Source organism: Syngnathus typhle, linkage group LG4 (genome assembly GCF_033458585.1).
Source record: "Syngnathus typhle isolate RoL2023-S1 ecotype Sweden linkage group LG4, RoL_Styp_1.0, whole genome shotgun sequence".
In the NCBI taxonomy this organism is placed as follows: Eukaryota; Metazoa; Chordata; class Actinopteri; order Syngnathiformes; family Syngnathidae; genus Syngnathus; species Syngnathus typhle.
This window is the reverse complement of record NC_083741.1, coordinates 23,523,476-23,535,546: the sequence shown is the minus strand read 5'-3', so window position 1 is coordinate 23,535,546 and position 12,071 is coordinate 23,523,476. Positions and strand designations below refer to the sequence as shown.

Sequence of the window (12,071 nt, the reverse complement as noted above, 5' to 3'; positions counted from 1 at the left end):
AATTGTAGCAAGTTGTCTTTAATCATGGCAAGCGTGGCTTATTAACACAAATTTATGTTCATGTCACTTCTTAGGACAGGAACAAGATTGTTTACAAGTGCAAGTTAATGCAGTCAAGTGGCAAGAAAACAACATTTAAAAAGTAGAAAAGAAGCTCCTCTTCAACAAACGCTAACAAGCGGAGCTTAATTAGCCGCTAACGAGCTAGCCGGGGCCAATCCCCGGAGCCATGCTCCTTTTCCAAAGTCTGCGAGAAGGCAAACATGGGCCGACAGCGACGTTCGGGGGGGAAATGTCCGCCCTCGGTGGTCAATTAATTAATGTAAGCGAGTGTCCGTGCGGCTTTGCGTTGTCGCTGTGGCAACCGTTAGCGCGATGCTAGCAGAAAGAGGAGACAACGCGGACTCAAAAGGCGGGAGAATGCAGAGAAATGGGAAATGATTCTATACAGACGGCGATGCTTGTTTAACTTAAGGCACTATTTTAAGCAGGAAACTTCCAGAATAATTGAACGGTCTCTTGGACCGTTTGATTAGAATTTCCGGTGAGATGAATCATCTTTATTTGAAAAAGTCTCAAAAGCTTTCTTTCCTCTCATTTCTGTTTTTGGCTAGGAAGGTTAGTTATTCTTGCTCATTATTATTTAAAAGAAGACTCATTAATTTTCTTTTTTTGCACTTTCACCAGCCACATCGTTCGTTACGCAAGAAACTTTTAATTTGAATTAGTAGGCAATAACATGATAACAATAATAATTTTGGAAGTCATGATCATTATTATTTGGAAATGTTTTAATGTTAAGAACGATGGAAAACATTTCATTATCTCAAATTCGGCACTTGGTATTTATAATTGATTGGCATTTTTTTTCCAAGAATCAGGGAACGTTGAATCCACATAACGATGGTGTCAATAATTGACATGAGTTTTTAATATACCGTAATTTTCGGACTATAAGTCGCGTTTTTTTTCATAGTTCGGGTGGGGGGGGCGACTTATACTCAGGAGCGACTTATATACATATATACGTTTTTTTTTTTTTCACTTTTTCGGGGAATTTTATGGCTGGTGCGACTTATAGTCCGAAAATTACGGTACACATATATTTTAAAAGCATAGAATTTCTCATGAATAATCGCTGTCAATATCTTCCGCTTTCTACATTTGCATGTTTTTTTTTTTCCTTCTTTTGATGCTACGACGTCAGGTCAGACTATACGTGATTTCGACGTAAGTGGCAAACGGCTCCATTGCATGGAACTCTAAAGCGTGTAAACGTTTTGTCAAGGAGCTATATTTGCTGCCCACCTTTCTTTGCCAGTGAGGACTTCTTTTCATCCTCCTGGACACATGCACACACACACACACACACACAAACATACATGCACCTTTCTCAGGTAAAGGTTACAGACTTGAAGAATGTTCTCATTAGTTCCCATCCAACACTGTCAGTGTGAGTGCGTGTGTGTGTGAGGATAATGAGCTGCGGGGGTGTTGTGAGGTTGCTAACTAACAGTGTGACAACACTCTCCATCAGCGAGCAGCCGTCCGTCCCAGCTCAGCCCAGCCCAGTCCACCTCGCCCTTCTCAGCCAGCAGGTAGAAGGTCCAATGTGTTTAATAGCTGGAGCGGCTGTCAATCAACAAAACACTGCTCGCGAGTGTCTGCCTGCATGCTTCCGAATGCAAAGCCGATTGCAGCCCATGGAGGTTATGATATTTTTTGAAACACACCAAAGGTAACAGCTGATCTGTCATAAACATTGTGAATGCTTCACTTTTGGGCGCTTTTGGTTTTCCAGGAGAAATAACTTGAGATTGTTTTTCTTCTCATCAAACTAAATCCAAAAACGTCATCAAAACTGTCGGCACGTCTTTTGTAACGCTCCGGTTTTAACATACCAGCTAATAAATTAGTAAATAAATTAGCAAATAAACAAATAAAATAAACCGGTAGTTAGTAGCGGCCTGAAAATGTAGAACCTGTGCTTTCTGTGCTATCCGTCATCGTTCTTGCCTGGAATAAACTAGAAGCGTTGGACATGCCGAATTCTCCTTGGGGGAGGTCATCCTGCGCAAGCTGAGGTGTGGTCGCGAGCCTTGGCAATCCCGTGGCGGGAATAAAAAAGTCAATAGCTCTTTTACTCCAAGACCGGATTCATCCCCCCAGAGGCTTTGGAGGCCACAAGATCAATTCCTCTTTAGGTTCATCATTCCGTCTCTGCTGCCCTTTGCTAAAGCCTCCATCCATTCATCCATCCTCCTCATCTACCCTTCCATTTATCCAGCCTTCCTTCCCTCCATCCATCCATCTCTCTTACCACCATTTATCTCTTTCTTATACAGCTTCTTCCCACAAGAGCTCAGCTCGCCGTCTTCCTTATCATTTGGCCCGAGTAGAAGGGACTTGATGACTCTGGTGAAGCAGCATGTGGCTCATTGACCCAGAATATTCTCATGCAAGTGAAAACAAGCGGAGGTTTGCGATGTATTGGGGATGCCGACTCAACGATGACAGCCGAGCCGGCTTGTGACGTGCACATTTGTTTTCCCATAATTTGACATCATTGAGTTCAGGCTTGCTTACTTTTAATGTGTCACTTTGAACAGAGCAATAACTTTTCTGCCGTGCAAGTTAAAGCTGCAAAAAGCCTGCTTTTTATTTCATCATTAAGATCCTGAGGGAAAGTTGCGATGCTTCAAATAGTGTCTGTCATTTTCATTGTGTGTGAGTAAAGGTTGGAACGCTGTCATCTTCATTGTGTGTGGATCCACACAGAGCCGTAAACTCCGTCCCGAAAATAGATTTGTCTTCCCAGCAAGCTACCGCTGAGGCTCTTTATTTTTCTATTGTACCTGCCCCCTTCGTCCGCCTCGACCTTTGGCAAAAGTCGACTTTCCTAATGAGCGAGCGCCACTGACCGCTTTCAAGCGGGACGTCGCCCGTCAGCCGGCCTTTGTGTCAAAGCCGTGCCGTCCTCTTTTTATTGGGACCTTTGCATTACGCGCGCACAGCGGGAGTGTCGACATATTATCGGCCTGCCCTGCCATTTATTTACTTCAGAGATGTTGGGTAAAGATGTTGAAACAGCAGGAGGAAAGCACCATTCTTCTGTAATCATCAAATAATTTCTCCTGTGGGAGAAAAGAAAACAAAAAACTTTTGGTTTGAACTTTAGAACAAACACCACAATTGAGATGCCTTGTTCTGTTCCAGACCGCCACTGCGTTATTGATGAAATTTGCAATGGAGCAACCTCACATTTGTTTGACTGCATAATACCAATGCAATATGCATGTGAGAAGCAGGGATTATTTTATTCCATGCAGAGCACTCATCCTCTCATACGTCCGGACTTCATCTGTGAGGGAATAAAGGTGACTTGAATGGCTTGTTACGGCATGTCGAGCTGGCTAAGTGGCTAACCGGCGTCAATCGTGGCCAACTGCAGGTCGTGTGTGAAATTTGTTCATGTTTATTTTATTGCCGTTGTTCGATTAAGCGTGGCCTCGTCTACATGGGAGGGATTATGATTAAGTGTGTATGACATGCAAAGGTCACGCAAGGAAAATAGACATGGCGTGAAAAAAATAAAAAGTCATCTCTGCTGCAAAAATTAGATCATGACAGTCCACTTGGAAAAAATAATCACTGCAATACGACAAATCTGAAATGAGATCAAATGAAATACAATGAAGCCAAATGAAATGTGTCAATAAATTGCCCTTTTCGCATTAGACTTCATAACACAAACTGGGAGTCAACTGGGAGCATTAAGTCTTGAGGGAAAATCACGTTGGCAAACTTAGGTGGGTGTCACCTGCTGAAGCCTGAACAATACAACAACAACAAAAAGTTTTTCCCCTGTAATCGCTGGATGGGCGATGGCGACAACCGCTGTGAAAGGTTTTCGCCAATTATGATGTTTTTGTGGTGATGGTATGTCGGGCCGCCGCCTCTACTAAAGTCCAATGGCCATAATTGGCTGCTTGTATTGGCCGACCACATTTTGACTTGGGTGCCCGCGCCGGACCTTGAAAATGAGGAGGAAAAGTAGACAACCAAAATGCAGGCAGCATTGCAGCTTGGAAAAGCCTGGCGGTGTCTATTAAGGCAAGGCAGCAGGAAATTGCAATTATTAGCAACATTGTACGCCAATGCTCTGATGTGGAAAAGGCCCAGGGAGAGAAAGGCGAAGTTCATCGTGATAACAGACACACACAAATGTTTATGAGGGTATTATGTGTCAGCAGGCATCGTACAAAGAGGATTTGCTGCTCTCAAAGCGTGTGAGGCACACTTGATGCCCCCAAAAATATCCACTTGTCGACGGGGATACCGTACCTCCGCATGCATACACAAATCTACTTTTTTTTAAATTATTATTAAAATTCGCTGCTTCCCAAGTGTTAATGACAGCTGACATATGAGCCTCAAACACATTTTTGACTCATAATGTTGGCAGCTCTGGGATGTAAACAAAGAAATATCCTTTAACGCATTCATCGTTTTCTATCACTTATTTTATTAACAACATACTTCAATTATGCAGCACAAATATGAAATAAAACAACAAATTGTTTTATTTTTAAGATTGATAGCTATTTAAATTTAACTCTCGAGTGTGGAATTTTAATGAGGGTCAATTTGATTTGGGTCACAAATGGATGGAGGTAAATGTTTGTGGGGAAAAACATCTATATATATATCTTTTCTTTTTCTTTTTTTTTTTACTGTACCAAGTCTACCATTATATCGGATAGATTCGTATAATGAACGTCTAATTTTAGTCCAATGACCGTTGTTTGATGGATTCCGTGTTTCGTGTGATTTGTCCAAGTGGAGTTGCCGTACCCTCCGTGCCAGCTGCGCTCGAGTGCGCATTTCGGCCACCGTAGTCATTGTAACTTTTCGTCACTTTCTCTGTCTTGCCCTAAACCGCTTCTTTATTTTTAATTTTTAATTTATACCGATCATGATTGTGACGTCGCTTTTATTCCTCGTTTTGTCTGACTTAATACCCGACGTGACGCCTGGTGAGTTCAAAGGCGTTATTCCACTGCTTTTGTGTGATGACCCTTGAACGCTACTGATAATAAACATGAATCAAGAGAACAGCTATTTAGAATGTTAACGCTGATAGAGCGCATCGGAATTGTAGCATTACTGCATACCGTTTTTACCATTTGCAAAGTGAAAGTTAAAAAAGGAAAAAAAAACTTAAACGGCTTGAGTTTGCACACTGCCGTTATGGCCAACCTAATGTAAATAAAGAGCATATTAGGGGCACTAAAAAAGTATCATTCACATAGTGTATTACCGTCAACATAGATAAAATAGAATAGATCGTTATTGTCATTGTCACACATGTACAACGAGATTTAAAAAGTGTCAACCGATCAGTGCAATAAATAAATAAATAAATAATAGAATAAAAATATAAAAGTTAAAAACCCACACAGAAGAACATACACAGACATAATCTCTTTTTTTTTTTGCAGCATTTAATGTGACTTCCGCTGTAGGGTAAAAACTGTTGGCGAATTTGCTAGTAATTGATCTAATTGATCTATAGCGTCTGCCTGATGGCAGAATAGGGAGTGGCCAGGGTGGGAAGTGTCCTTCAGCAAACATTCAATGAATCAAAAACGTTTGATGGAAACAATCAAATGATTAGTACAAGCTCCAACATTTGTCTTCATCTTTCAGCGATTCACACGCTGAAGTATTTCCGAACAGCGTCCACTAACATTGCGAGCTTGCCAGCGTACATTGAGGTGGGTTACGTGGACGGAGTTGAGTTCATACACTACGACAGCCATGGCAAGAAAGCGGAAGCCAAGCAGGACTGGATGGAGAGAATCATCGTAGATGACCCCGACTACTGGGAGATGGAAACGCAGAGAAATTCCGTCAACGAGCACGTCTTCCGAACCAACATTAAAATTGCTCAAAAACGCTTCAACCAAACTGGAGGTTTGTTCAACCCGTTCTATTCAAATATTTGGACGTAACGAGTCTTGGCTCGGTCGATTTCGGGGGTGCCAAATGTCTTCCTCTCAGGCGTTCACACTCTTCAGTGGATGTTTGGCTGCGAGTGGAACGATGAGACGGACGAGACGGAAGGGTGGAACCAGCACAGCTATGACGGAGAAGACTTCATCTCGTTGGACACCAAGACCATGACGTACGTCGCGGCAAATCCGCAAGCGTTCATCACCAAACTCAAGTGGGACCGAGACCAGGCCCGAAAAGACTACAGGAAGCATTCCTACACCGAGATTTGCCCTGCTTTCTTGAAGAAGCTTTTCAACTACGGTCACAAAGCACTTATGAGAACAGGTGATGATGTAAAGGTCGGCACCAAAGCAGTGCTTTTGTCCAAATGAAACTCTTCAACTCTCTTCAACATGCTTTCTTGACACATGATGTCACTTCCTGCACAGAGCTACCAAAGGTGTCTCTCCTTCAGAAGACGCCGTCCTCTCCGGTCGCCTGCCACGCGTCAGGTTTTTACCCCTACACGGCCGACCTTTACTGGAGGAAAGACGGCGAGCAGCTCCACGAGGACGTGGGTTACGGCCAGACCCTGCCCAACCACGACGGAACCTTCCAGATGACGGTAGACCTGAAGGTGACACCCACGGCCGAGGAGGAGGGCCGGTACGAGTGCGTGTTTGGGCTGGCTGGTGTCGAGGACCAAATTATCACCAAGCTGGACAGGAGAAACATCTTGAGCAACACACGCAATGAAGGTGAGAAACGGTCAATTGCTGTCACCTCGTGCTGGATTTATTTTTTCCCCTTTTTCATTCTTTCCGCCAGAAAAGTCCATTTCCTAATACCGTTTTTCACTTGTTTTTTTGGGGCGAAAAAGAGGATGAAACAAAGAAGAAAATCATCACCGTCGTTTCTTCGTTGGTGGTCGTCGCTCTGGTGGTCCTCCTTGTAGCCATCGTTATCGTCATCGTGCGGCGTCGTGATGGCAATCGTGGTGAGGGGCACACGTTTTGCATTTTTGGGCCCTTTGTCATTGGTAAACCTGCACACGTTTTTTTTCCTCTTTCATTTCAGACGATTACGCTGCAGCTCGTAAGTCCAACATGTTGTTTGTTCTGCTCGATGGGGGAAAAAAAAAGCAGCGACTTGACAAGTTTGATTTTGTGCTCCCGCAGCAAAGGTCGAGTTTTCCAAGAATGGCAATGGCAAATTGAGGAGGACAAATGTACCCACAGAACACGGCGCGCAAGACGTTCTTATGAACTCAGCGCACCTTCCAGCGACTGGGCCAGAAGACAACGTACCAGTTTTGGATTAGCATCGGGGCTCTTTCTTCAAGCCATCACATTTCAGAGATAGAGTGACGCTTTCACTTTTCATGTAAAGCAGCTACCGTATTTTTCCGACTACAAATCGCTTTTTTTTTTTTTTCATAGTTTGGCCGGGGGTGCGACTTATTCTCAAGAGCGACAGATGGAATTATTATAAGAGCCGCATCTTCTACTTCCCGGGTTAGCGAAGTTGTTTATAAGTGACGCAGAGGATGGAGATTTTGTTGGAGTTAATGGTTTGGGGTGATGCGGATGGTTCGATAAACTTATTTATGCTATCGTTATTTGAATAACTCTTAATATATTACCTCAGGCATGTTCTCAGTTCCTTCTTTATGTAACGTTAGCATACCCTACCGTTCAGCCTGTTGTTGCCTCTATTATTTTATGTCTGTTCTTGGTGTTTGATTTTATCAAATAAATTTCCCCCAAAAATGCGACTTATACTGCATTGTGACTTCTTACGTCTTTTTCTTCTTTATTATGCGACTTGTACTCCGGCGCGACTTATAGTCGGGAAAATTCGGTACGTGACTGTAAATGTCACCAAATAAAAGAACGAGGCTCTATTTTTTTTGTTGCATATTGCAAACTATATTTTGCCAATTTGTAGACTTTGAGGGGTGGGGCAGAACAAGAAGTTAGCTTTTCAGCAGGTTTAGGAGTTTGTGACAGTTTGTGCTGAATTTTTGATTCGTAGCTTGTCACGCTATTGTTGTTTTGTCGGGGCAGATGCCGCGGGAGGTTTTCACGCCGCCGGAGCTCATTTAAATTACAGAAGAAGATGAAGAGGTGAGGCAACATCTGCACGCCTCTTTCTAGATAAACACAGATCAGCCAGATAGAACAAATGTGAAAAAGATTCCTGCGCCGCCTTTGTTTGTGCGTGCGGCGCTGACTTTCCATTTTCATCTCATCTCCGCTAGCACTTGATGCTGAGAGGAAACACTGCACATCACACACACACACACACACACACACACACGGATCAAAGATAAGATTAATGATAGCAAAGAGTTATAAATATGGAGATGATGTTGCAACGCCTACAAACATGCTTTGAAGTCTCAAGCAAACATTTTCCGACAGCAGCACAAACTTTTCATTTGCGCCTGCGTGACCAAATTCCGGAATGATGCCAAATAAAAATGTGGAGTCACGGAATTTGAAAGCCTAATCCTGGCCTGGACGCTATGCTAAAATCACTAAGCTGAAACGCTAAATAGGTCTTGAAACCTTAGTTTGAAAGTCTAAGCCTGACTTTCAAGCCCCAATCGGAAACGCCATCGGGCATGGGGTACTGAGGATGGGAATGGCGCAGGAAGAAGGCCGGCGCCACCGCCGCAAAGTGCCAGTCGTACAGTAAGCGTTGAGGCGGATCCAAGTCGAGCGAGTCGGCGTCGCGCCCCCCCCACCAGAAGGACATTTTGCGTCTCCAGTTTGACGATGCGCTGGTCCCGTTGTACGATTCCGGCCGCCATGTCCTTCTGCATGGTGAGCATCTGCACCTCCAGGTGACCTCACAGAGGCATCAAGGCGTGATGTCACGGGGTTGGAGGGGGCGTGGCCTCAGGGGATCATCGGCAGACTGAGGATGGGTCACTTGTTTTGAAAGCTGCTTCAAACTTCAACCCCAATGGTGACTTAAAAGCCAAATGCAACTTCAAAAGCCGGACCTGAAAATCTTCCAACCCGGACATGAAATCAGCTGACCCTTGCCTGCCAACCAAATTTGACCTCGCGCCTTTTTGACTATTTCTTTCTTTTTTTCTCGCGGCATTTCCAAGCGTCGACTCGAGCCTCCCGGGCCGTGTTTGAATAATAGAAAAGGCGTCTATATTTGAGAGCGTTCTCGCTTGGCCAACAGAACTGAAAAGATTCCAGACGTTCGACGACGGCGCCGAGGGGGCCCGAGAACAAGCGTGAGGAGGGGGCTCGGCCCACTTTACACTCGCCGTAACCTCCTTGGATGCCGCTCGCCAGATGTCGCCTTCACTCGGCTCACCGCTCGCAACCCGCCGCTTTCATTTTCGAAACAAGAAGCCAAAACAAAGCACCCCCAGTGGAAGGAGGCCACAGTCGGGCTTCTGTGCTCCCTCCCGCTTATCCAATAACCCGATTCTTAGCCTTGTTCTGGTTTGAGCAGACTTTTGGGGTTAAATGTGTGAGCCAAGTCAACCTAAACCTTTGCTCAGCCAATCACTTGTATTTTATAAACACCAATGGCGACCGGCTGGACTGATAAGAAGGGCCTGTCCCAATATTTCTATTTTCTGCTGGTCTTCCTTGAAGGACGCATGGAAATCAAGGCACTTTATTGACTTTTTGCAGCCTGCCGACGCTCTCCTCGGACGCTCTCCTCGGACACTATTGACTTATCGGCAACCTGCCAGATATGCTGCTAAATATGAGTGGCGAGTTACGATGAAATATTGCCAAAGTCTGAACATTTCACATGGGCTGAAGCGCTCCACGGGGAGGGAGGGGCCTTAGGGTAGGGGTCGTCGGCATGGTGAGCACCTCCGCGCAGCATTCTGAAATATTAATTCCATCCACCAATGCACACACAGCTGGCCGCTCACATACACACTTGATGGAAACAACCATTCAGTATGTCAACGTGTCTATCTTGTCCCCTTTCAAAAAAGAAAGAAATGCGGGAAATACACGAGGGGCATTTTTCCGTGGCACTCCGAAATGTTTTTGACGTCAAGCCAGGGCCGTCGTTTTTCCACATTTATAATTTAAAAAGCAGCGCATTTACAAGTGGAAGAAGATTCTTTTCTTTTGATGCCAATTTGTCGTTGGACTGACGCCCAGCGTCCGATCATTTCGGCGTGACCAACATTTCTTGTGCCCTTTCGAAAATATACATTTGATGAATTATTGACTTCAATCTGTGTCAGTACGTGTGCGACAAGTCTCACATTGAATTTTCCACGCACATCTCACAAATGTTCAATACGGTTGAAGCGCCAAGGCAAGTACATCTTAAAGTGGACTTTTCAGAATTGCTCGTAAATGAATTTTATGAACTCCTTCCCAACGATTCCGTGACTTTTAAGCTTCACACGGGGAGCTTTACAACAAACACACCTGTGCTTGCTTACCTGCCGCCCGCGTCCTGCAGAATCAATCTGCGCTTTCCATTGCGCAATTCTTCTTCGTCCTTTTAATTCACACAGCCTTCTTTCTTTCTTTCTTTCTTTCTTTCTTTCTTTCCTTCTTTCCTTCTTTCCTTCTTTCCTTCTTTCCTTCTTTCCTTCTTTCCTTCTTTCCTTCTTTCCTTCTTTCTTTCTTTCTTTCTTTCTTTCTTTCTTTCTTTCTTTCTTTCTTTCTTTCTTTCTTTCTTTCTTTCTTTCTTTCTTTCTTTCTTTCTTTCTTTCTTTCTTTCTTTCTTTCTTTCTTTCTTTCTTTCTTTCTTTCTTTCTTTCTTTCTTTCTTTCTTTCTTTCTTTCTTTCTTTCTTTCTTTCTTTCTTTCTTTCTTTCTTTCTTTCTTTCTTTCTTTCTTTCTTTCTTTCTTTCTTTCTTTCTTTCTTTCTTTCTTTCTTTCACATGGGTATGATATCCAAGTCAATTAACCAAAGCACTCCAGGTGTGTAACGTGTATGCTCAGACACACACGCGCACACACTCTTGAGATGCAATTGGCATTTGAAGATCTCTGGCGCCCCCTGCCGGTGCAGATTTGTAATAAGACTACCACAGTACAATTGAAGGATAGATAATTTGTAATATTTATGGGGAAGAAAGCAGAAATACATTTGGATCTTTTTTGTATTTTGGACGTGGTTTTCTGCAAATAAATGCTCTAAATGCCATTGGTTATTCCATGAAATATGAACTCCACGTGACGAAGGCACACAGTTGAAGTACAACCTTTATTAATAGTGGAATCATCACAGTGCGTTTTTGTTACATCAGCGAGTGACTAAAGTTAACCCAAAGACAACAAACAAAACGAGGAAATGAAAAGGTCGCTTTTAGGAAGGGAAAAAAAAGGAAGACGTTAAATTCTAAGTAGGAGCTGCTGCAGAGGCGACTGAACCTTGCTGTTCTTTCCAAAGACAAAGAAGAAAAAAAGGATGACAACATTGTTTTTAAACTGCGCATTTGAGTGGTTTCTATCTTCTTTTTTTTTGCTGTTCCTTGCGTCTTATTGTGCTTGTTCTGTTGTATTTTGTAAATAAGATTTTTATTTTTTTTCAAATTCTATTAATACTGCTCAAAAGTGGGAAACCGCCTGTGATATTGTCGTCATGAGGAAGGAAAAAAACGACCAGGAAATAAGAAAAGCCATGAAATAATAATCATGAGTCTTTTTTTTACAGTGTTTTGAATTTCTTTTCTCACTTCCTTTACAACTTTTTAAACACGTGTGCCCGCACACGCGTTGCATGTATATTGTTACTGCTTGAATAAGAAGAATATTAATGATCATCTTTTTGTTTCTGCTCCGACACACACTGCATGAGTTAAAACACAGTCAGCATGTTTGCAAATATATTATTCTTATTTCCAAATATATTATTCATATAGGGCCGAGAGGATCTTCGGCAACACAAAAATGGAGTTCTTGTTCGGCCATGAAAGATCAATTCTGCGATTTTAGGGGAATTATAAGGTGGGGCCTGCAACTTTTGTGGGAGTTGATAGTATTTATTCATGGTTGTCTGAATTGAATTGGTGCAAATCGTTCTTGACTTAGGGTCACCATGGCAACAGTTTGTCGCAGAAGT

General features: G+C 43.2%; 1 protein-coding gene across 3 annotated transcripts; it reads left to right on the top strand.

Annotated features, from left to right (window-relative positions):
- The first annotated feature begins 4,870 nt into the window (after window positions 1-4,870).
- Window positions 4,871-7,771, top strand: LOC133152712 (H-2 class I histocompatibility antigen, Q9 alpha chain-like). 3 transcript variants are annotated; one of them, XM_061276556.1, is made up of 8 exons: window positions 4,871-5,036; window positions 5,710-5,976; window positions 6,064-6,342; window positions 6,447-6,755; window positions 6,878-6,994; window positions 7,075-7,092; window positions 7,176-7,214; window positions 7,284-7,771. In XM_061276556.1, exons 1-8 carry the CDS (start codon window positions 4,976-4,978, stop codon window positions 7,316-7,318), a joined length of 1,125 nt encoding a protein of 374 aa, XP_061132540.1. In that variant the 5' UTR covers window positions 4,871-4,975; the 3' UTR covers window positions 7,319-7,771. The 3 variants fall into 3 exon arrangements, with proteins under 3 accessions (XP_061132540.1, XP_061132538.1, XP_061132539.1); XM_061276554.1 differs by having other exon boundaries at window positions 7,176-7,771; XM_061276555.1 differs by lacking the exon at window positions 7,075-7,092 and having other exon boundaries at window positions 7,176-7,771.
- The last annotated feature ends 4,300 nt before the right edge of the window (window positions 7,772-12,071 follow it).